The sequence below is a fragment of the Diadema setosum genome, chromosome 21 (genome assembly GCF_964275005.1).
Source record: "Diadema setosum chromosome 21, eeDiaSeto1, whole genome shotgun sequence".
NCBI lineage: Eukaryota > Metazoa > Echinodermata > Echinoidea > Diadematoida > Diadematidae > Diadema > Diadema setosum.
In genome coordinates this window covers 25,065,438-25,091,428 of record NC_092705.1, presented here as the reverse complement: position 1 = coordinate 25,091,428, position 25,991 = coordinate 25,065,438, and the positions used below count along the sequence as shown (strand labels likewise).

Sequence of the window (25,991 nt, the reverse complement as noted above, 5' to 3'; positions counted from 1 at the left end):
TGTTCGGTCAGAAGCCACGGTACGCACCTAGCTAGATCTCGAACCACCTCATTCTGTCCCACGTCTCACTCCTCTCAGTCCGACGTATTTCCTTTGCCGTGAGTTCTATTTGATAAGTTCTTACTCCGAACAGTCCACCAACAAATTGATCGACAAAATGCCGTCAGTAAAGCAGACAAACTACTTTGTATATCCGAATGTAATTGGTATGATTGCAGTTACATTAGGTCTCCTTCTAACTGTGGTAAGCTAAGCGACGGTTAGGCAGATATGTTTGTAATTTTTTTGTTGAATTAAACTTATTCAGCTCGGATCCTCAGATTTTAGGCCCCTACCATTAATTCCCACCAGAATAGGATAGGGCCTAGTTACTAGACCCTGAGTGTATTTATGATTACAATTTTGTAGTTGTACCTGTATGCACCTGTCTTGTCGAGCACCTAACGATAGAACTATGAAGAATAATGATGTTCTCGTAAACTTATCTTACAAAATTTAATGAGTTAAATTATATCGTAATGTTCACCTTCAGTTGACTTGTTTCTTAAATTAAAGTTACAGTGTATTTCAATGAATGAACCTTTATAATTTCTTGGGATTATCTATTAGGTACTCAAAATCTACTGCACCGTGCAATGTCCACCTACCTGCCTACCTGACAAAGTGACGAAATAATCAGCATGTTCATTGCAGTCACTCACCAGGAAGAAGAAGAAGAAGTTTAATTTATACAATGTATGTCAAAATATCTGCAAATCTGCACTATCGATCTCATCTACTGTTTGTGTATACTGTTAGTTCTCTCGACTCTACTGTCCGTGTGTTTATGGGTCAGTACTGCAGCCATACTGGGGATAAATGTCAGGTTTTGTGGGCTTTTCTACAGTTTCTGAAGACACTAGACAAGTAGTAGACTCTTAAATACTTCTTTCGTCTGACCATCACCTGACGTCTGACTAGACCGATAGTTTTGCCTCCTGTTCCGTGACCTCTAGCCTCTTATTATTATAAACAGTACGGTTGGTAGTACATGTATTTATGTAATGACAAGTATGGTCAGTTGACCCTATTACCGACTGTACATCACCGACTGTACGTCACAGTGAAAACAGGTCGAGAGACCACCAAACAAGCTAGGCATGATGATTGGTCTATTACCTGACCAGATGCCATTTTTAAAAATAACTAGCGATAAAGAATAATCTGATCACAAATACTGATACTACTACTACTACTACTACTACTACTACTACGGGGTACTACTACTACTAGATTCTACTACTCCGAAATACGAGTGGTTCTATGTCCATGTTTTCTACTCTAGCCAGAAAATATGTTTTTGTCTTTGTATGAAAGATCATCTTGTGCTTAGATTTACAGCACTGTAGGAATTTTGAGTTGAACGTTGAAGCTTATAATATTATATCCTTATGACAAAAGAGTCTTAAGAAGTGAAGTGATGTAAATGATTCAAAGCAGGATGCATGCATACATACAAGATCAGTGTAGAAACATGAACAATGGCTATGTTGATCAGTTTCACTTTTAAAACCCCTGTATTATTTGTGCAGCTGTGTACCTTCAAACGAGATATCGTGCCATATGACTACCTGGGTCCTATCAGTGAGTTGGCGTACTTCCTTGCCTACAAGCAACCGGTTGTGATGCGAGCAATGTGAGCAAAATCTCTTCCTCTGGACTTCATGTTATTTTTACAGAGCCTCAAGGATGCAGAGTGCTTTTTTTACCTAGAGTTGTAAATTGACCATACTGTGTACACAGTTTCAGAATTTATAGTGATTGGGGTGATGCGTAAAGACCGTTTTCAAAATTCATACAAAATCACAATGAACAAGAACGATAATATAGCAGCTACACATAAGAATGTACTGTATACGCCATATATTTCGCGAGTCTAAATTTTCGCGAATCTGGTCTGCCCGACAATTTCGCGAGTGGTTTAAAAGTCGCGATCGTGGAGTCCTGTACTGAACGGAGAAATGTGTAAGCATACGTCACATTCATATCGGCATCAGAGTCAATATTTTCACGTGTTTTGAATTTCGCGAATAGCAGCTGACACGCGAAATTCGTGAAAATAAAAACCTCGCGAAATATTTGGCGTATACAGTGTGATTTGGTGCTCAAAGAAAGCAGATCAAAAGAAGAAAGCAGTCAGATTCTATAGCTCTAGGTGAAGTTGTTGAGCAAGTGGTATTGTAAGGGAATTACATTGCTGCGTAATTGGGATATCTGAGCCTGCTATGTGCTCATCGTTGTTCAGTGTATAATGTACATGTATTATGTTTTATGTTTTTCTGAGTATTGTTTTTTCTGCTCATGTCATCCTTATTCTAAAGTGAAAGCAGTATGTTTCCATTTAAATGACAAATTTTCAACAAGTATGACAATGAATTTCCTCTGAAGATAATTGATAATTAATGTATATTTTTTGTTATTTTGTATTTCTTGTGATGCTCTTGAATACATATACTTTGATTATGTGGGACATGATTCAACTATTCAACATTTCTTACAATTCAGCCACTCATTTTGAAGTTTGCGCTTGTGTTTAATAATTTTATGCTTTCTAGTGCTCATATTGTTCTTTCTCCTTTTCTCTATAGATGCTATACAGCAATATTTATGCATGTCCTGGAAGGTTGCTATGCCTACTACTTGGCGGGGTAAGAAGCAATATATTATGCTTTTATTGTGATGTGTACAGTGTGTATGTTTATTCACATATTTCCAAAGTATATGTTGAAGGTTAAGATGGCCCAGAAGTATGACTAAACAAGGCTGCATTTATATCTGCCATATTTTCATGGAGACAAATCCTCATATGAAGAAGAAAGTCACAGCCATATATTAACATGTTATATGCAGTGCGTGTGTATGTGTGTGTGTGTGTGCATGAGTGAGCTTTATTTCCACATGTGATGTATTCATGTATTCTTGAGAATTATCAGTAATGTGTTGCATAAATGAAATTACACAGGTTGAATTCATTTTCTGATCCTTTCCCCAAATTTCATATCCCTACTGCTATAATAGAAGGGTTTCACAAGTAGGATGGTTACACTACTGGAATAAAAGTTCTCATATTACATTCAGCGCAAATTTTTTTCGAGACACTTTCAGTACATGTGAAATTCAGACATTTATCTTCACTTGTCGTATTCATCTGAAGTCTTGCCCATCAGAATTGTTACAAGTAGTATTTCTATTTCATAGGTGACATAAAAACTTTATATCTCGTAGCCTCAGGGTTCTGCAGTCTATAGAATAACCTGCTTCATGGTGACCGGTTATTTGTGTCTTTTTATTTTCCACAGGATGAAAGGAATCTCAGGATCAGCTAGGACTAAGTGGTTCATCTTCACTCTCCTCTTTGGCATTGTGTCAATGTATCGTCTGTTGCAGTACAATCCAACCCGAACTCAGAAGAGGGATTGACTCTCAGCCGGAGAACTGGTGGTAGATGATCCCAACGGGAAGAAGGGGGTTTAAAGTTGCCACAAATTGAACAGATTATCAGAGCACAAAGTATTCCAGAAAGTTGCTGTCTACACTCAAAGAGAGTTTAACTTGATCATGTTTTGATTGAACTGTGTCAAATATTCGTTTATCTGTATATTGTGCCTTTCCTTCTTTCATATATCTGAGTGTCTATTCTAGTTTAATTTGTTTTGTTCTTAAGCAGGATCTGGTCCCAAAGAGTGCAAGAAATGTGCAAAAGTTCTGAGATGTTCTTTCTTTACTGATGTTTGGGACATTTTGATAATTTAGAGCGTCATTGTTCTAAAAGGTAAAAGGTCTCAAAAATTGGGCCCAAGGCAAGGACATGAGTGGCCCCATAGTCAGTGGACTCTAGCAGATATCCCCCCCCCCCCTTTCATGACAGGAATAGGATTTTGCAAGTTACCAACATAGGTGTGGTTTAGTGATAGTACACAGAACTGAAAAGAGAATCTTGAGTTTTCTACCATACTGAATTTTACTTCCAACGTATTAAACAGTGAGAGCCGAGATGGCTCCCAGACGGATCACGTCAAGGTCCTATAAGGAGAAATATGACATCATAAAATTTATGGAGGCAAACCCCCATGCAAAGAGGAAGGACGTTGCAGCCAGATTTGATCTGAAACAAAGTTCCCTGGCAGATATTATTAAGAAGAGGGACAAAATAATCAAGACCTTTGAAAATACGGATGAGGCATGGCAAGGGACCCGTATGAGGGTGAAGACTGGGGTGTATGATGATGTGGCTGAAGTCCTCATAATGTGGGTCCGCCAGCAGGAGTTGTTCACAGGTGCGTCCCCACAAGGCGAAGCACTGCAGGCCCAGGCCAAGGTCTTCGCACAGGAGTTTGGACACAAGACTTGGCCAAGCCCTGCGTGGGTAAAGCGCTTCATGAAAAGATACGGTATCTTAACCCCAAGCTGTGCAAGCACAGAGGATGAAAGTAAGGACGAAGATGTCATTGCTTGGAATGAAGAAGTCCTTAAGGACTTATTCAAACGTTACAACCCACCTGATATCTACTGTTGCGAGGAGACTTGTCTCTATTGGAAACTGCTACCAGGGAAGTACTGTAATCGCAAGAGGAGTCCCAATGGAAACAAGAAAGCCAGAAAGCGCATCACTATTCTGATGTGTGCAAACATGGCCGGCACTGACAAGATGCCACTGTATGTCATCGGGAAGACACTGAACCCCTCTTCATTCAGGAATGTACAATCTCTTCCCGTTGATTACAAGGCATACCAGAAAGCTGTGATGACTAAAACCTTCTTCCGAGAGTGGCTGTACAAAATGGACAGTGCTATGGGTAGCCAGGACCGCAAAATTGCCATGGTGTTAGCCTCTTGTCCGGTGCATATGGTAGAAGAACTCCAGAACATTGAATTGGTCCTACTGCCAGACTGCCTGACGGCTGAATTTCTGCCAATGAACAAGGGAATAATTCACACGCTGAAGCTGAATTACAGGCTCATTCTTTCTTCCAGACTCCTTGTGGCTACAGAGAGCAAGAAACATTTCCATTGGGACCTCCTTGATGCAGTCCTTGCCCTTAGATCTTCCTGGGCCAAAATCAGCACCCAGGCAATCGTTGAGGTCTTCGGAAGTGCGGGATTTGCAGCCACAGCCCCTGCTGCACCAGATGAGGAAGCTCCCCACACGGACCCCAAATTGGATAAGAAGGTAGCACAGCTCAGGGACTTCAGAATTTTGTGGGACAAGCTGTCCAACTTGCATCCCTGTCTTCCACCCTTGGAGGAGTACATCATAGTGGACAATGATGATGAGTGTCACCAAAGACAGAGCCCCTATGACTCTCAGTCTGTGAATGGGGATTCAGATGATGGCGAGCTTGAATGGAACACGACTCAGGACTCTCCAACTCTTGAAGAAGCCTTCAAGGCGGTCAACGTCATTCGCCTCTTCAACGCCAAAACTCGCGGCCAGCCTCCGGACCTGCACAAAGAGCTCGACAGCTACGAATCCTTTCTGGTGGGTGAGCTCGCAAAACGTTACTATCAACCGTTGCAAGCAGACACCTGAGCAACCATACTTGTGAGAACAGTATCGTGTTTTCTGAGAGAAGTTTTGAGGCTGTTGTGTGGCAGTTGTCACTTGAAGAGAGATACATCAGACTTCGCAGTTGCTTTAGATTTTTTTCTCCGGTTATTTACAATTCAAGCCCAAGTGTTCCTTTGACTTCCAGCTAAGTAGAGTAAAACCACAGTTTTTATGCCTCCGCCACGAAGTGGTGCCGGAGGCATTATGTTTTCGGGTTGTCCGTACGTCCGTCCTTCCGTCCGTCCGTCCGTCCGTCCGTCCGTCCTTCCGTCCGTCCGTCCGTCCTTCCGTCCGTCCGTAATGAATTTTGTGGACAAGGTAACTATCAAAACCTGTTGAGGTATCCTAATGAAACTTGGCATGTATGTGTATTAGGGGGTGAAGTTGTGCCTATCAACTTTTGGGTGCACATGCTCAAGGTCAAAGGTCAAAAGGTCAAGGTCAAATACATAAAATTTCACTATTTCCACCATATCTATTGAATGCCTGAAGATATTTTCTTGAAACTTAGTGTATACATGTATTACCCAATTAAGACTCTCTGGTGAAAGTTTGGGTCATGAGGTCAAAGGTCAAAAGGTCAGGGTCAAATGCATAAAATTTCACTATTTCCACCATCTCTATTGAATGCCTGAAGATATTTTCTTGAAACTTAGTGTATACATGTATTACCCAATTAAGATTCTCTGGTGAAAGTTTGGGTCATGAGGTCAAAGGTCAAAAGGTCAAGTAAAAATATTAAAACCTCTTTTTTTTCTCCATACCTTGGAAAATTGTTCAAGGTATCTTCATGGAACATAGTATATACATATACTGACTGGAAGTGATTATCTAGAGAATGTAGGGTTCATGGGGTCAAAGTTCAGGGGTCAAAGGTCAAGTGCAACACTTCAAATTTTTACTTTTTCCCTCCTATCATGCAATGCCAGCAGGGTTATTTTTTTTAACACTTGGTGTATGCATACATGTGTAACCTAATAGAAATTCTCTGGAAAGTTTTTTTTTTCTTCTTTTTTTTGCCTCAAAGGTCAAAAGGTCAAAGATCAAGTGAAAGTGCTGAACTAACTTTTTCCTCCATATCTCGGAAGTGGCTCAAGTTATCTTGAAACTTAGTACATATTATGCATGTTCTACCTGAAAGTGATTATCTTATGAATTTTAGGGTCAAGGGCCAGATGAAAATGTTAACAATTTACTATTCAATTCAGAAATTGCACTTTTTCTCCACACCTGTACCTTGAAAATTACTCAATGCCTAAATGTATGAATGGGTCAAAGTCGAGTTAAAGTCCTTAAATCCCTAGATACATGCTCTCCTATTTTTGTGAAAATGTAATCACACATTGTCCACATGTACTATCTAGACCTATTGGGAAAATCATGCATTATGGCGGAGGCATACCAGTCGCCAAAGCGACATTTCTAGTTTTTTTATACATGAAAGTGTTGCAAATTTTGCATGGAGCCCAGATTCGCGGAGGTTAAATGCACATAAAAGGTTTTTTTTTTTTCTACACAATGCATCGGGTGCTATTGACAACTCACGAAAATTTTGTGCTGGGGATAAGGCCATAAGCTCTGACTCACGAAAGTTTCATGTCGCAAATGGTTCTGGTTTTACAGTAAGTTCTTACTGCTTCAAAAACAGGACTTGCTTGTGTTGACACAACAGAATTGCTATCATTACAGCACTGTAGTCAAGACCTTGTTTTCCTGTGGTTTTGAATTTGATGTTTTTCCATGCCGCAGGTGGAAAGAACTGTACACCCAAATCAAGTAGTACCTGTGATAAAAATTAGTTTGAAAGGAAAATGAAAAACTCTTTGTCATATTCGTTATGGGGTATCACAGAATATCATCTTGCAATGATCAGAATTTAGTCCCACCTATGCTGTTCTGTGAGTCCTATCTCTATCTGCTTCAATCATAGTGGTCATGGAAATTGTGAACGTTAATAAGGATAAGATATAGATTCTGCACATTTTGAGAGGAAAAGATTACCGGTATGTATGCCCTTCTGTAAAGCTTACCAAGGGCACTCAATTCATTATACCAAAGTTTGGTAATTTTGTACATGTATTACAAATCTGAATTCCCAGTTGACTTGAAATTACCTCAATGGTAAAGAGTTTTATCTCTTCTATCAAATGATACCCTCTTTGATGGGAAAAAAGACTGATTGATTGCAAATCCAAAAGCAATTGAAAATTTGCAATTCATTTTTTATTTCCTGCGATTTATTTAGAATAAATCACAGCTTTTGACATTTGTATTTGCAATCAGTTGAGTCCCAACAGTCTGTGGTGATATCAATTGCAATTCTTGTTGGTTTTAAAGATGGAATTGAAATCAGTTGCAAACTTGCTATTGATTGGGAGAGTTATGATTGATAACAATGCTTTGTAATACGTGGCCCAGTGAGTGGGTGTTCAGTGACTTTAAAAGGCCTGTGTAGTGACAGGTAACATGTACTGTAAAACATGGTTTTCTGCACTCTGCCAAGTGAGATCAATTTTGCATATTTGTATTTTGGCAGAATCAAGATATTACATACATGTAGTGGTAAATACAACAAGTGAAAGTATTTGCATGCTTTTATTTTTGCACTTGTTATCTGGTCATGCCAAATGCGCTAAAAATTTCCACTTTTACAGTAATGTTTTGGCAGTCTCCTGCAGCCTGTGTGTTAAGTCCTTAATCCACTGCATGGAATTGAAGCACTCATCTTTTGTGAATGTAAAGATGGTAATTACATCTCTGATTGTCATCAATGTTATCTGAAAGCTAACATTCCAAAGTAAATATCAGCTTCTTGAAATTAAGAGTTTGATCGCAAAATGGAATTAACACCATATTTTAAAATTTTTAATTAACATAATTTCATCATTAGATCAAGCAAAATATACCCTTGTTACATAAACAAGGATCATTTTTGAAGGTACACACAAATTTTTTTAATAGCAAATATCTCAAATAAACAAGAATGGAGTTATTTCATTTCTGCAGTCAAACTCTTCGATTGTATATTTTTGGTTCACATCAGAGACCAGGTTAACTTCATCATTAAAAATGAATACATGGAAAAAGGCACTTACTTTGACTTAAGTCAGTCTGGGACAGTAGGCACACTATTATCCTATGTGATCATACAGTGTACAATATACAGTGTAATGCACAATTGTCAGTTTTATGAACAGTTTTTGTTTTCTTAAACCTACAAATGTACTTGGACACATGCTGCAAGATATCTTCTTGTGACTAAAGAAAAATAAAAAAGAAATCATGAAAACAAACTTGAATTACAGTCACCCTTGTTTATTAAGTTGACATCACATAAGTCGAATAGTTGCCCAAGTCAAATGTCTTTTCAAGCCATCTTTTTATATTGTTGATTTTAATCCCTCATTGAAGTCAAATTTTCTCTAAGTTGAAGCTATTTCTTCAGTCCAAATAGATTAGTTTAGGCATGGTTGCAAGGTTGACTGAACAAAGTCATTATGGTTTTTACACATTGATTTTAACGTGATGATTGGATAATAGAGAATGAGGGAGAAGCAAGAATGATGATCAGTGTGTTTCTGTTTTTTGATTTGTATGTTTCTTTAATAAAATTGGCAATGCCCATGTCTTTACATTGTGACCACACAATGCCAAACAAATCAAGTGTTTTTGTTGAATACATTGTTCATGTTTATGTGTTCACTGTAAGTGGGACTTCTACATTTTAAGATACAGCATGTATTACAGGTTGTTTAATCAGTGATGGTATAATTTATTAGTCTGTGTTGCTGGAAAATGAACAAGGCGATGTCACAGAATACAGAGAAAACAATAGAGTATTAAAGACTTGCCTCAATGACATGTCAATATTTTGATTGAAATATACAAGATTAAGAAAAAAAATCAGTTAATGTGAATGAAATCATACAAGTACCAAAGTTGTAACAAAAAGGCAAAAGATGATACAGTGCACACCCATTATAACAATACCCTCAGGGCTGTTTTAATATGCAGACGTACATTATATGTACAGGTGTATCAAAATTTCATGACAAGCGAATAGTAGAGTTCATCAAGATACACATCGATGATAATTTTGGGACCTGAATTTTTACTTCATTTTAATGAGAATTTTGTTGAAACTATGTTTGTTATAATGGAAGTACACTATATTTACAGTTTAAATGCCTTCAAAGAGGTAATATAGTTTTGGTTGAGATGTAATTTCAGGTTTCTAACATTTATTTGGTGAGAATTCTGATTACAAGAAACCTCTCATGAAACATAAAAGAGGATGTAATTCCAGGAGGGATTCAACATGTATTTGATGAAAATTGGTATTGAAATGGCCGAGATATCCAAAACAGAGCAATCCTAATACACGTACATGTACAAAGATGGGACCCATCTTTTATTAGGATCACTTTGTTTTACTTTGTGTTTGGATGTCTCGGCCATTCCAAAACCGATTTTCATCAAATGTATAAACTTGAATTCCTGTTAAAATGCTATGCTCTGTATTACATCATTGTGTGGTTTCTTCGTTATCTTGCATAAATTTAAAAGCCCAATCCTCATATCCACCAATACTGTACCATCCCTTTAACAATACAATATCGTCGGCTGAGAATGAGAAGGGCGTTAAGTTGTCTTGAACACTATGGGTTTAGTGACAACTTAACGCCCTTATCATTCTCAATAGACGATATACTGTAGTGTGGTGAGAGAAAGTTTACTTGATTGAATTGATGCATGTGTGAGTGTGTGTGTAATAAATTGATTCAGATGTGTGAATGTAAAACTACATACAGTGGACATTCGTTTATAACGAGGTCCTTGGGACAAAAAAAAATTTTGTTTGTTTTATCAGATATTTTGTTATATCAGTTGACAATAAACAATACAAAATAAAGCAAAAATTTTCTTGGGGACCACAGAAATTAGTTTGTTTATATCAGGTGCCATGTTGCATCAGATCTCTTTCTATAGAGTTTCCACTGTATGTGCATACTGTTTGAGCTTGTGTGTTCAATCTCGTATCTTTACCTTTTTCCCCAGTACTGTACAGTAACTTGTACGTAAGTGTACACTAATTTTTAAGTGAATGTCAGAGCAAAAATAAAAAACAAACAAAAGCAAGACGATGACAAATTTAACATTTGATAAAACATTTTATTAGGAATAAATTGCAATGTCATTACAAAACACATAATACTGTTCTTAACATGGTACACTAGTAAACATGGTACAATATCGGAAGTAAATCATAAAATTATACTTTTCCAACCAAGTGGTCAAGTGCCTAACATGACAGGTACATGTAATAAACAGTCATTTCAATTGCTATACAATCAGTATTAGGAATTTGGGCCAGAAGTTGAGGCATTCTAGTTGTACAAGATGATCACTGAAGATACAGTGTATCTATGACCTAAATTACAACAGGAGTGTGAGGTTAAATCCACCCAATCCAAACAGAACTTGCTTACAGTTGATTGAAATACATGTACTTGGAAACACCAAAAGCGGGTTTGTTTTTTTAAAAAAATGTCCTTGACTCCTTTAGAAGTCTGTAAATACAGCTGTACTTGTACTGTATAAGGAAATTAGCTTCATGGAGAAAAGGACATACAATTTTAGCTACTCGGCATCATAGGGTAACTCATTACAGCTTCACACTGGTATTCTGTATTACATGTATCTTACAGCTTACAGTCATGTAGTTATGAGAAACAATCGGGTGAAAAATGATTGTTGCTCTCCTAAAAACAAAGCAAAACTACAAATTAAACGTCAGTATAGATTACACAGCTTTCAGATAGAAACATTTGACAGTTGTATTGCTAAAACAAACATTGAGTTCTTCATTAAAAAGAACAATGATTCTGGTGTTACATTTACACTCTACTTGCTTCAACAAAACCAACCTGTCATATTGTTTTCACCACCAAGATCTTTGGCAAGTTATTGTGATGTGTGTGAGTCTGCAAAATAAACACATTTCTTTTATTTTAAAAAAAAAAAAGTCTTATAAGTACAATTTCTTTCAAAAGGAAAAAAAAAAATATTGTCACCACAGCTGTAACTGGATTGGAAGGGGATAATTATAAATAATTGGTTTTTCATTTTTGAATGATCTATTATGATATAGCTGTTAAACACCTCATTCTAAACAGAAAGTAATACATGTAATTGTGTAACAACATGCTGTCAGCCATTTATCTTCAATAGCAGCAGCCATTGGCTCACAACAGAATTTATTTTCTTTTTCTTTTCTCAAAAGAACAGCAACAACCAAAGTGCTGCAGATTTGTTTACAAACATACAGTACATGTATTTTGAAATCATCTTTGTAAAACATTCACAGAGCGCAAACACTGCTTTTCTGAGATGGATGTCTTCAACGTAAAAACTATTTTTCTCAGCTGGATGTGTTCTACAATAACACATTTTCAGTCGATCAACTCCCCTCCCCCTCTTCACCAAGCAGACATTTCACATGTCAGTTCTGCGTAAAGAAAACATCCAAAGGACACAGGGATATTTCTGCTTGAGATGACAGCTTGATTCACACACAAAGTCTTGGATCTCGGCCCATACCAAAGTGTTATAATTTCAAAGAAAAGTCTTTATCTACATCTACATTTCAGATCAACAAGAACACACTGATGATAAAGTCTATAACATCTCAAGAGCTTGCTTTGAGCAGGCTGATGATGGTCTACATAACAATGGTTTATGCACTCATCAACGATTACATATTCGTGAAGATGATCTGGCATATGCATGGGGATAAACTGTCCATCACACTCGTTTTGAAAGGAGAATGACACCATTGCAGTTCATCTAAAATACAAGTATGGGTTCAGCAGAAAACACTTGCTGAGTATATTATTACATGTACATGTACATGTACATGTACATATACAGTGTATGTACTTCAATTGATCACATGCCACCCACAGTGTACTTATGAACACTTGCTAGTGTAAGAGTGCTGTGTAACTGGTCTGGGCCACTTATTCCTATAGTGATACAAGTATCTACGTTGCAATACTTGTTTCAAATACCACTGCATTTCTTAATGTGGTCATGGATACACTGTACTGAATCAGACAAAGTAAAGGGGTTTGTTTGTTTGTTTTTTCATTTTCCTATCTTTGCACAGAATTTATTGGTAAATTAGTTTTGAAATACATGTAATGTGCATAAAATCTGTTGAAACACACAAATGGTTCTGAGTGACTGAACGCACTGCTACATGACTTGCTTCAAAGATACAACACCATCGCCCCTGAAAAACAGATGAAATTCATACACCAGAATGAGGCATAGACCCTTGAAAAAGCAATGGCGATTGAACGTGCAGTTATTTTCCGGCTTGAATGACCTTAAAGTGGAAATAAAACGGCCAACTTTGGTGGAGCATTCAGAGAGCCATGGAAGCCCACCCTGCAATCAGAGTTAGACCACCAATAGGAGCTAGTCTGTTCAGGGCTGTGCTTCCTGTCAACGCTGAAAAGTAGCAGGTACCGGAGAATAGGAGCATCCCTATTGAGATGAGACTTCCAGTCTGATGCATTGGGAGGAAAGTATAAAAGAAGGAAATAGCATTTCTCAACAGTCCACTCTCATTATACATTGTAAAAGAAAAATGATATGAGAATTACAGACGGAGTGCACTGCCGTTATAACGAACACGATTATAAAGAAATTCCGGTCACAATGAAATAAAAATCCAGGTTGCAATATCATTGGCTCTATGTCTTTTTATTGTTTATTTGTTCAGTTATAACAAAATTTCGATATAACGAAAGAAAACTGCCAGTACCGAGGACTTCGTTATAATGGGAGTCCACTGTGTTGCAAAAATGTAATTCTTCATGCCCAAACCTTAAAGTATTTTTTGTATTTTAGCCCTCTACAAACCAAGATATGACAAAATCTTTATAGGACAAAGTGATGTTTTGGTGAGAGCAAAACAAGAAAGGTGCATTCTTTACTGTGTAAAAGTAAACTACATTGTACATGACAATGTTTATTACATATTGTATATTTCTTGCCCCACAGTAAATATTTGTGTATTCTATTAGTTTTCAAACCAAGGTAGAACAAAATTTTGATTTAACAAGGTGATTTCTCCAATTCCAATGAGTCTGTCATCATGAGATTCCAATTGTGCAATGTTTACATGAGAGCGACAAACTAACTAGTGATCCAGCAATAAGATTTTTCATTTTTCAGGATACTCCACACCTTTCAACAACGTGCTGGAACCTTATTAAAGGACAAGTCCACCTTCATATACATGTACATGTGAGTTGAGTGAGTGCAGCAATATCAGTAGAGCACATCACTAAGAGTTTGAGGAAAATCGGACAATCCGTTAAAAAGTTATGAATTTTTGAAGTTCCTGCTCAGTCACGGCTGGATGAGAAGACTACTATAGGCGGTAATGTCACATGCGTACAACGATATAAGGAAAATAAATAGAGAATTTCACCAAACTTTACTTTTTTAATAAAGCGCACATTTCTTCGACTCGTTGCTGACAAATATTAAGGGAAATATTATTCCCCTTGCCTTCTGAAAGAGAGAAGTCGAGTATTCTTTTGTTACGCGAGAAAAGTGAAAAATATGTTGAATTTTCTTTATACTTTCTTTGTATCGTTGTACTCAAGTGACATCACAACCTATAGTAGTCTTCTCATCCAGCCGTGACTGAGCAGAAACTTCAAAAATTCATAACTTTTGAACGGGTTGTCCAATTTTCCTGAAACTCTCACTGATGTGTTCTATTAATCTTGCTACATTCACTCAACCCACATGTCTATGAAGGTGAACTTGTCCTTTAATATACACATACAGGCCCGAATTCACGAAGGTGGTACAAATGAAACCATGGTCTAAACCATGGACAAAAACCATGGAGCGCCAAGTGTCGCATGGAATATTTTGCTACGAAATCAGTCATTTCGTTGATGAAATGATTATTTTGTAAAGAAATGACAACATTTTGTAACTAAATGAACATTTCGTCCACGAAATGATAATTTCGTTAACGAAAACAGTCATTTTGTCGACGAAATGACCAATTTCGTAACGAAATATTCCGTGCGACACTTGGCGCTCCATGGTTTTTGTCCATGGTTTAGACCATGGTTTTGTTTGTACCACCTTCGTGAATTCGGGCCACAGTGTATAGTAGACTCATTGTAAGGAACAGTGATTGTACAATGTACATAAGCCTCTCACCATGACACATTAAAGTTCTACTATACAATGTAGTTGAGAAGTCCAAAATTGCTCTCTGTTGTTGTTATCACCTGGATGTGACAAAATCTTGATGCAATCAAAAAAGTTTTTGAAGGGTCTTCCTCCCAGGGAGCTTATTACGATGATACGAGTTTTCTACACTGTAATTAAAGGACAAGTTCACCTTCATTAACATAAGGATTGAGAGAATGCTTCAATATTAGTAGAACACATCAGTGAAAGTTTGAGGAAAATTGGACAATCTGTTCAAAAGTTATGAATTTTTAAAACTTTTGTGTTGGAACCGCTGGATGAGAAGACTACTAAGGCTCGTGATGTCATATGAGTACAACAGTATAAAGAAAATGTAAAGAAAATTCAACATATTTTCACTTTTTTCGTATAATAAAAGAGCACTTGACTTGCCTCCTTCTAAAGACAATGGGAATAATATTACCCATAACATATGTCAGTAACGAGTCAAGGGAAAGTGTACTTTTTTCAAAAGATGAAATTTTGTGAAATTCTCTTTATATTTTTCTTATATTGTTGTACGCATGTGACATCATACACTGCAGTAGTCTTCTCATCCAGCGGTGACCGCACAAAAACTTCAAAAATTCATAACTTTTGAACGGATTGTCCGATTTTCCTCAAACTTTCAATGATGTGTTCTACTAATATTGCTACATTCTCTCAATCCTTATGTTAATGAAGGTGAACTTGTCCTTTAATGGCAAATGGGTTGTTATACACCTCAATTCAAAATCAACAAACATGTCCACGTCTTCATCAATCATAACACATTTTCCTGTCAATGTCTGCAAAGGGAAATGTGTTCAAATCTCCCGTTCCTTCTTCACACAGCCTGTCTCTCTCTTCCTGTTTATATCAAATCCATCCATCTACAGTTTATTCATCCATCCACCGATCAGATGTGTGGGAGTGTGTGTTCAGCTGAATTATTTTCTCCGCTGTTTCTCTCTGAAACATGTTCCATTATACCGGTACGTAAATGCCTTCTTTCCTATATGTGCAAGTAAGACTTTGCATTAAAATAAAAGTATGTGTATATCTATACCTAGCTGAAGCAGTCTCACTCACAAGGTCATTACAGTGTACTCCTGTTATAACAAAAATGGCTATAATGAACTTCCGGTTACAACAAAATAAAAATTCAGACCACAACATTATCTACTCTATGTTTTTAATCGTTTATTTGTTCTGTTATGACGAAATTTCGATATAACGAAAGAAAACTGCCGGTCCCGAGGACTTCGTTATAACGGGAGTCCACTATATCATAGACTTGGTATGAAATCACAACATATCAAGCTAATACAAGTACTGTACTTTGTATCTCACTCACAAGAGTTGGGTTCCTTGACATGGGAACAGCCAACAGTGCCAGTGTGTGCAGGAAATGGTAGCGGTTCCCTGTGTCAAATGTCTGAGATGTCCAGAGATTAAAATGGGGGAAGAGATGAAACATCAAATTGGTCAATACAGTCCAACTTTATTGAAATACACATGAACTAGTAATACTGATCTCAGAATTCCTTCCCAGCCTTTTTGACTGTGCACCTTTTGAACTTTATTGAAATACACATGTATGAACTAGCAATACTGATCTAAGAATTCCTTCCCAGCCTTTTTGACTGTGCACCTTTTGTGTACCAGTACAAGTACTGTAAAACCAGAAATTTTTCCTGTGCATTTTAATTTCGCCAATATTGTGAGAGCCAAGATTCGCAAAAGTTCTTGTCTGCACTTGGCGTTGGTTATGCATTGAATGCTAGTGGCAATTTGTGAAAATTTCATTCCGCCAAAAAGGCAGTTGGCCCCAGTTTGTGAAAATTTCATGCCTTGAATACATGTATTTCTGGTTTTACAGTATTGATGGTACACCTTCTCATAGTCCATGGCAAACATTTTTTTTTTCTATGGTCATTTGCCTATACAGAGGCTATGTCTTCTGTTGTTTTTGGTTCGCATTCTATCCTTCTTACATGAATTCATTCTCGATTCAATTTTGGACTAGAAATGTCGCTTTGGCGACTGGTATGCCTCCGCCATAATGCATGATTTTTCCCAATAGGTCTATACGCATACACCAAGTGTAAAAAAAAATAACCCTGCTGGCATTGCATAAATATGAGGGTAATAGTAAAATTTTGAAGTCTTGCACTTGACCTTTGACCCCTGACCTTTGACCCCATGAACCCTACATTCTCTAGATAATCACTTCCAGTCAGTACATGTATATACTATGTCCCATGAAGATACCTTGAACAATTTTCCAAGGTACTGAGAAAAAAAAGAAGTTTTAATATTTTTACTTGACCTTTTGACCTTTGACCTTTGACCTCATGACCCAAACTTTCACCAGAGAATCTTAATTGGGTAATACATGTATACACTAAGTTTCAAGAAAATCTCTTCAGGCATTCAATAGATATGGTGGAAATAGTGAAATTTTATGTATTTGACCCTGACCTTTTGACCTTTGACCTTTGACCTCATGACCCAAACTTTCACCAGAGAATCTTAATTGGGTAATACATGTATACACTAAGTTTCAAGAAAATATCTTCAGGCATTCAATAGATATGGTGGAAATAGTGAAATTTTATGTATTTGACCTTGACCTTTTGACCTTTGACCTTGAGCATGTGCACCCAAAAGTTGATAGGCACAACTTCACCCCCTAATACACATACATGCCAAGTTTCATTAGGATACCTCAACAAGTTTCGATAGTTACCTTGTCCATAAAAGGGCAATTCCATAAATTTGTCAACCAGAGGGTCAATTTTTCAAAATGAAATTATCAGCACAAATTATATATCATTTTGATGGGAATTGTTTAAACTGTTCAAAAATGTAAATTAGAAATGCACTTAACCAAGGTCAAGGTCACAGGAGTGATTTCAATGAAGCCATTTAACAACTGCTCTGGAACCACTTTTATAATCCACTGTTTCATTTGATATTTTATGTGAAGGAAAAGAAAACTTTTCAACTCACTACATCATTAAATATGAAGGTAATGAATCACTTTTTCCATATCCATAGGGTAGGGAATGTGAAAGTGACAATTTATGTTGTCTTCTTTACTCTTATTTTATGCATTATTTCAATGTACGTCCGAAACAAAAAAACACCTTTTTTTAATCTTACATAAAAACTTGAATGCTAGTAAACTACAAAATCTCAGTGCAAAGCAAGTTTTTGTTGCTTTTCAAATGTGTAACTTTAGAATTTTGTAATTATCTCTAATTAATGAAAAAATATGTGTTCGGACGTACACTTTTTTATGTACGTCCGAAACAACTTTTATGTACGTCCGAAACACTTTTCATGTTGACTTCTTACTGTGCTCTGGAACCCATTGAAAACAATCCTATTGAGCTTAAATGTTTAAGGAATACATTTCTGTGTCTAATCCTCTTGTATAAGTAGGTTTATAATTAATATTCAATAAAATTTAATTATTTATTAAATAAACAAATTCTGTCCATGTATGTGTGCACACAAACAAGTTAGGCTGAACGGAAAGCGTGGTTTGAAGTTGCCTACTGTGGAATGTATGAAAACCACCAACAGTAGGGAATGGTCATATGATGCACCACGCGCTACCCCGGGGTATCGTAGTAACCCGGGGTACCACGTTGTGTAGCGCCATCTCACGTTCACTCGAGTACAACCGCAGAGTTACTGCGTTACGTATGCGCACTGTACTGACCCGTGGTACGGTGCGATACTCAGTATAGTGCTTCATGCACTGACTACATGCACTATTATAATAGCCCGCTAGCTGTGCCAAAGTTACGATCTCGTAGACGTAGTTTCGATCCCGTAATTTTGTAAGCTTTGTGCACTTTGTGCCGAACAAAATATCCTTTCGCAATTAGGATCAAGCTGCAAAAATGCCAGCAGGTGATGGGGGCTATGCCGCACTGAAAGGAAAGGGCCGGAAAAGAAGGAAAATTTCCAGAGAGGAGAGGCTGGAAAACGCGAGGCTTCGCGCCACTCGGAAGTTGGGGAAGGAAGGGGCCGCCGATGTTCTGGAGGTGTTTCAGAAGGCCAGTGACACCTGGGATAAGGCGGAGGCAGATGGCATTATTATGACCCTGCTGGCTCAGGGATTAATTGAGAAAACTACAGGATGAAGAGGGTTTTTTTTACAAGAACAATGGCCATAATTGAATGTTGAAGAATTAATCACACACAAAAAAATTAATTTTCCACTTTTTGGTAACCCAGGGTACAGCCCTAAAATGGCCGATTTTTTTCTGGTACCCCAGGGTACCATTTATGTCATCGTAGTACAAAATTCTGAGAACATTGTTTAGGCAATGTGTCTTTACAAGGACAGATATTGATTACTTGCTTACTTGTGGGACATAGAGCAGAGAAGGTGGCTTGTTGTATGAAATACCCTCCTATTTTGGCTAAGACTGAGTATTTCAGCTTCTTATCACCTTGCGTTCACATTGCAATACTACAATGTAGTTTCCTACCATTTTTGTCAGCTGGTGTTTACAATCCTAATCTTGTAACATAACGTTATCATCTGCATCTTCATGCATTTTGATTACAGATTAATGGACACACAGCCTGCAATTTAGACAACAATATGATATACATCGTTACGACCTAAGACCTCATAGACATACAATGTTCAATTCACTTTGGTTAGTTCCTAAACCTTTTGTCAATTTTCTTGACAAAGCTATGATGTATATCCTGTCTTCTTTCAAAATCGGTTTCATGGTCTACTGTATCTATGTCATATCATATTTTTTTAATTTAATGATTTAATTCAATGCTGCACACTGGCACTGGTCCGATGGTCTCCAGGACAAGTAAAAATTACTGTCGGACCAGTAATTTTTTAAAGGAATGAACCAGTAAAAGATGGAAAAACTGGGTACCTACTGGTCTGACAGACCAGTCCGACCAGTAGAAAAAATGGGTTAGTGTGCAGCCCTGTCTAATTTGTGATTTACCTTCATGCGCTTTAACCATTCATTTGAAAATTACAGACTGATGTTGCTGCTGAAGGAGTACTGGAGCAGGTCATGCCATAAAAATGGTTATTATAGTGTTAGTGATTTATAATAATAAAGTATTTCAGAGTGAATAAGATTTTTCCATGAAATAAATTATGCAACAAAAGTACACTGCATAGAGCCCATTGTTTAGCAGGTACTCAATAGCATTTCACTCAATCTAATATTCTATATAAAAAACAACATCAAAAGGCCTTTGATTACCAGAATATTCCAAGCCTAATGCAAAACTGTCCCATATGTTACTTTCTTCATACATTTTGTACATTACCATGCATGTTTCTGTGAGCTTGTCTCACAAAAAGGAACCCATAATGTTTAAATTACACTGAATGTTGTGTTCAATTATACATAAATCACTCATAAATTGAATGTGACCTTGCAATTTTTGCTTTGCTCTTTTTATTGTAAGTTCAGAGAGTCTTGAGAACAGAGTAACAATTCATGTAAAATATTCTGGTCCAATACATGTACTAACTGTTGAATCAACATAAAGTAATCAGCAAATGGTTTCTTTTGATTATTATTTTTTCCATATTTGTAAAGGTCGTTGTTTACTAACTGCATTATGCTTTAATATAGACTAGGGTTTAATTCTAATATTGGCAAAACAGGCCTATTTTTTTACTCTTATTTGTAAATAAATGCATCTGGTACAGTACTTCGTTGACCGTACATTATTTTGTACCTTTATCACATTGTGAAAAAAAAAACAAAAACAGAAATATAATGTGTCTATAGTTAATATAGTAATTGGTTACCTACAGATTGCAACACATGTGTTTCTGTTGTTCTGGCCAGTAAGTTTTTAGGCTGTATTTTGTGTTATAATCACAAAGTTTGATATTAGAATTCTGGTTCTGTAATACAAGTACATATATACATGATGTACTTATCATGCCTGAATATTGTTACATGTATTAAGGCAGCTGATAATGCACAGACCCTATGTATACAGTATTTTTCATGTTCTGAAGAGGTTTTATTCATTTACACTGGTAATGCTGACATGATAGACAAGTGCTATCATCTGAGAAGGGCCTAGGATGAATAATAGTTATGTAACAAATTTCTTTTTGCATTTATTATAAGTGTTGTTGAGGGTGTACATAGTGTACGTCCGAAACGGCGGTCATGTACGTCCGAAACTGTACGTCCGAAACAAAAAACAAACATAATAATTTCCATGTTAATTGTTTAAATTGCTAATTCTTTTTACATTTCTACATCATTTCACATCTACTTTAACTGATATAATGTGAATTTTTAGAAAAATATTGCATACTTCACAGAACTTTGTGACTGAACTTATGAAGTCAGAAAATTCACTTTTTCTGTGTACGTCCGAACACATGCTATTTTTTAATCATTCCAAGGTCACTGAGGTCTTGACATAATTTTTTCATAGTTAATTGTTTTCTACTAATCACTTGTCATATCATGGCCAGAAAAAAGTTTCATATGAATTCTCAATCTTTGTATGTTTGGCAGCTTATTAATGTGTTCAAAATGTACATCCGAATTTATGGAATTGCCCAAAATTCATTACGGACGGACGGAAGGACGGACGGACGGACGGACGGACGGACGGACGGACGGACGGACGGACGGACAACCCGAAAACATAATGCCTCCGGCACCACTTCGTGGCGGAGGCATAAAAATATAGAACACTTCAATGTCGCAAAAAATGATTAGGGCCTACATGTATATGGCTTAACGAATATCAAATCAACTATTCGGATTGGTCATTTGATATGCAAATGAAATACTTGGATTTACTTTTGTAAAAGACATAATATGGCAATGTTTTTGACATCTGGTCATAGTGGAAACTCGGTATAACAAGATTCTTGGGACCAATTCATTTTTTTTTCCTGTATATTTTGTTATACATGTATCAGTAGTCAATAAATAATACAAAACAAGGAAATGAATTCATTGAGAACGGAGAAATTACATCAGGTATTTTGTTATATCAGATGGAGTTGCCACTGTATTCGTAAAACACAGACATACAGTAAGACAAAAAAGTCAATAATGTACCACAAGATCATATCAACTCCTTTATTTTTTGGTATCTGAATTTCCTACTGAAAATTGTGAGAGAATTTAAACAAAATTCCTTACTATGGATGTCTCACAAACTTACATGCTTCACGTCAGGAGATTGTCCCTTCATTCCTGGTGAGAAAATTAGATCAGGAAATTTATATTCAAACTATGAATAGAGCCAAAAAGCGCTCATACATGCTGAAGTTGTAGTTAAAAGTACTGATTCAAAACATGTGTAAACAACTTCTGCGGCAACATATCGTCGCTGAAGTGACAAGACCTTGTATCTGCAATTTTGGTGAAAATAGCTTTTTTTGATCAATGGTCAAATAATGGGTTAAGTGATGTCCTGTACAAATCCCAACTGTCTTACTCCAAAGATGAAGCCACCACGGCATGGCAAAGGAAAGGATATCCCATTCGCTACAGTGCTTTGGCTGCCATGATTTTTTGGCTCTCCTGAACATTTGACATTTTGTATATACGAGGTCTTGTCGCCCCAGTGACGATATACATCTGGATAAATGGTACATGTTGTTGACAGATACGAGTGTCCTGTAATAATCATCAAGAATGGAAGACAAAAATGTATAACACTTTAGACCTCTTCATATTCATAATATGTTGCCAGCACTAAAATGCAGTATCCAAGCAAAGATTTAAAGTCAAGATGGAGCATACTGCTTCAAAACTGCACAAGCTATAACATTCTAACCACTCAGATCAAATCACTCAAGTAAATTTGAATACCAAATCACTGAGTGTTGATTCTGGTTTGATCATTTAGAGTCAAAGTGCGATACAATAAGTGCAGAACCTTGCTGTTGGTATGACGTGGGTACTATGACAAATTCTCTTTCAACCCACCATGTGCATGCTGTTATTGTTCTGAGCAAAAATGCAATCCAAGCAAATCCATTTGCTTGGATATAAAACTACATTTAATAGTACTGTAGTGACATTACCATACCTAACCAGCAAGCAGCAATGTTGTCGTGATTCTTCATAAGGTGTTTAGTGTCCTTTGCATTTACCACCTCATTTTTATCTGAATATAGAAAAGCATTGAACTCTAAAATATCTGTCATATAAGCCAGTTCGCAGTTCCACTTTGCACATGAGCAGAAAAAAGCAAATTCAGACCAACATGCATGTTGGTTTTTAAATTCACTGCGATAAGCATCTGTGTTAATTGTAATTATCATATAATGATTATTCATGTAATCCTTATAAATGCTGCTTGCCAGCATGCAAATCCACCTGACAGCAAAAGTGGTATTTGGCAATATCAATAGAAAGATTAGAAAGATCACTAGAAAGTTTAGGCCAAAGTATTGTGTATTCTTATGCATTACTTGACTTTCTTTACAAAGTATGGAATGCATTCGAAGAAACACAAATAACAATCGGATTATTTTTAGATCTAGGTAAGACTTCTGATTCCCTTGATCACCACATTCTTTTAGATAAACTTCATTGTTATGATATGAGAGGTGTTGTATATAAATGGTTTCAAAGTTATTTGGACAATTGTAAACAATATGTATCAATTAACGGTCATAACTCTCAACAAAAGACAATTAAGTGTGGTTTTCCACAAGGGTCTATATTAGGCCCTTTACTATTTATTCTGTACATTAATGATGCAATGTGTCTGATTGTTTAAAGTTTATTATGCAGATGACACCAGTGTATTCATGTCCAATTCTGATATACAAATATTACAGGAACAATTTGCAAGTGAATTAAAAAAGATGGTTTATTGGTTAGACATAAATAAGCTCATTCCTAATAATATAAATAAAACAAATTTTATGTTATTTTCAAACAAAAAAGTACATGATGATTTTGTTTCTATTAAAATCAACAATGTTTTTATCAAATGTGTTCCATATGTTAAGTTTTTGGGTGTAATAATTGATGAAAAGCCGTCTTGGAACCAGCACATTGATGGTATCTGCAACAAACTAAGAAAATATTGGTTTATTGTATAGATTTCATTCGTATCCAAAAGAAGTTTTAGTATTATTGTATAATTCTCTAATTTTGCCTTATTTGAATTATTGTATACAAATCTGGGTAAACTGTAGTGAACAAAATATGTGGAGGCTTATTAAATTACAGAAGAAAGCAATCAGAATTGTATCTCATAGCGATTGCTGTGCTCATACAATGCCGATATTTGATCATTTGAAAATTCTTAATATTTATATGTATATATATATATCAAAGTGCAATATTTATGTTTTCATGTTCTCATAATATGCTTCCTGTATTATTAACAAATTACTTTATAAGCTCAATAGCCATGGTACATACATGTGTAACAAGAAACTTTTTTAATTATCACTTGCCATTTGTAAGATTAAGCTCTTATCAAAAGTCAATATTCTATAATGGACCAAAAATATGGAATGAGTGACCAGAGAAAATAAAATCAGGTCGGACTTTTACGATTTTTAAAACCCATCTTTCGAAAAAGATTGAAGCAGTATTTGAGTGACAGACAATCTTTAGAATAAATGTATCGTACAAGTGTAGAAAATGTTTATTATAAGATTATTTATACATATATATATTTTTGTTTAATGTGTTTGTGTGTCTATTTTTTTTTTGTGCTGCTGTTTGTAATTTTGTAATTAATATGTTATCCATCTGGTACATGTTACAGGACTTGGCTTCATATAAGGCTCCGCCTTCCTGTCAAGTTCCTAATGCTTCATAATTCTTTATGTTGATGTTTATATTTTGTATCCATTGCAGACATGTCAGTTTATGCACACTCGACGACGTGAATTTTAATGTATATGTATTTGTACTTGTGTGTTGTGTATTTTCTCTGTTTGTATAGTTTTTATGAAGTATTGAATAAATAAATCCAAATCCAAGTCCAATCCAAAGAGATTGTTAATACATTCAATGCAAGATAATGAAATGGATCCTTTCCCAAGTGTTAAATGACGGATCATTCTGCAATTCTGGTCGTCTGGTTAATGTAAGTTCATTTTTTGTTAGAGCAGGATTAACAAATACCATAAATCGTTACGTAAAGCTGTTTATGTCGCTCTGAAAACGAGTGAAGTGCCCCTAACCGACTGAGATAGTGAGAACAAAGAAAGGTCATTCAGACCAAAGTGCCGATGCTATGGGCTAACTCCGAACTGGCTTCCGAACCCTAACATTAAAACGGGTGCATCTACCAATACCATATTCAATATCATTATCAGTCCATTTCATTCATTCATTTGCACAAGTTTTGAATTTGATTGTCATCAGGGTTTATTCAGGCCATTCATAAAAAATATGTTGCTTGGACTGGAGCATTGCCATTGGTCACTATTGCCTGATCCTGAAATTGACATTGCTCTATTATTACTGATTACTACTGACACTGTCATTAGCCATGTTAGCAGTGATTAGTACAAATAGTAGATCTAGAAATCTACCCTGCCCCTGTTACATGTTACCGTTTAGCTTATGTACGGATGTAAATGCAACCAGCCCGAACGCGACAACTGTGTACAAGGAGCACCCCGGCGCCGGCCCGGGGTTAGAATTTAGTAATTTTACGGATGCACGCACAAACACACGCATAAATGTGAGCAACCATAATTGACATCACACAAAGAGCAACGTGTGGGACCGAGGAAAGGAGGATTCGCAAATCGCACAGACTACTTACCATGGGCTCCATATGCTCCAAGAGCAACAGCTAGAGCTCCTGATATTCCAGCAACCTTCAGGAAAACACCACCTGTTTGGACAAGAGCTGGCATGTCGAAATTTCGTTTTCTCAATTTTTAGCAATCTATAAAGTTGATTTTTCTATTTCGTTGTTACCACCTATTTTACCACAAGATGGCGCTGTTGCAACTCGACACAACGCAACGACCGTCCGCGAGATCCGCGAGATCCGCAAGACACATGCATGCATGTGTCTTGCATGCAGCGGGATCGAGAATGCAACGGTGACAGCTCCGGCATTTACCGCCTGCGTACCGGCGGGCGGAGCGTTGATG

General features: G+C 36.7%; 3 protein-coding genes across 3 annotated transcripts; 2 read left to right on the top strand and 1 right to left on the bottom strand.

The window, feature by feature from the left end:
- The first annotated feature begins 106 nt into the window (after positions 1–106).
- LOC140244312 (transmembrane protein 254-like) lies at positions 107–3,818 on the top strand. The gene is made up of 4 exons (XM_072323954.1): positions 107–244; positions 1,572–1,675; positions 2,628–2,687; positions 3,339–3,818. Exons 1-4 carry the CDS (start codon positions 158–160, stop codon positions 3,457–3,459), a joined length of 372 nt encoding a protein of 123 aa, XP_072180055.1. The 5' UTR covers positions 107–157; the 3' UTR covers positions 3,460–3,818.
- Positions 3,819–3,830: 12 nt separating this feature from the next.
- Positions 3,831–5,768, top strand: LOC140244311 (tigger transposable element-derived protein 4-like). Its single transcript, XM_072323953.1, has one exon. The coding sequence runs from the start codon at positions 4,034–4,036 to the stop codon at positions 5,567–5,569; it is 1,536 nt and encodes a 511-aa protein (XP_072180054.1). The 5' UTR covers positions 3,831–4,033; the 3' UTR covers positions 5,570–5,768.
- A 4,970-nt stretch (positions 5,769–10,738) lies between these two features.
- LOC140244154 (transmembrane protein 256 homolog) lies at positions 10,739–25,843 on the bottom strand. Its single transcript, XM_072323784.1, has 4 exons — positions 25,655–25,843; positions 22,070–22,101; positions 16,212–16,292; positions 10,739–13,160 (listed from the first exon to the last, which is right to left on the bottom strand). Exons 1-4 carry the CDS (start codon positions 25,746–25,748, stop codon positions 13,017–13,019), a joined length of 351 nt encoding a protein of 116 aa, XP_072179885.1. The 5' UTR covers positions 25,749–25,843; the 3' UTR covers positions 10,739–13,016.
- Positions 25,844–25,991: the final 148 nt, after the last annotated feature.

Coding starts and splice junctions, on each gene's coding strand:
- LOC140244312 (XM_072323954.1), top strand. CDS start 158: ATGCCGTCAGTAAAGCAGACAAACTACTTTGTATATCCGAATGTAATT. Junction 245..1,571: donor TAGGTCTCCTTCTAACTGTG/GTAAGCTAAGCG, acceptor TTATTTGTGCAG/CTGTGTACCTTCAAACGAGA. Junction 1,676..2,627: donor CCGGTTGTGATGCGAGCAAT/GTGAGCAAAATC, acceptor TTTTCTCTATAG/ATGCTATACAGCAATATTTA.
- LOC140244154 (XM_072323784.1), bottom strand. CDS start 25,748: ATGCCAGCTCTTGTCCAAACAGGTGGTGTTTTCCTGAAGGTTGCTGGA. Junction 22,102..25,654: donor TGGAGCATATGGAGCCCATG/GTAAGTAGTCTG, acceptor TTTTCTCACCAG/GAATGAAGGGACAATCTCCT. Junction 13,161..16,211: donor TGTCAAGGAACCCAACTCTT/GTGAGTGAGATA, acceptor CCAATGCATCAG/ACTGGAAGTCTCATCTCAAT.
- LOC140244311 (XM_072323953.1), top strand. CDS start 4,034: ATGGCTCCCAGACGGATCACGTCAAGGTCCTATAAGGAGAAATATGAC.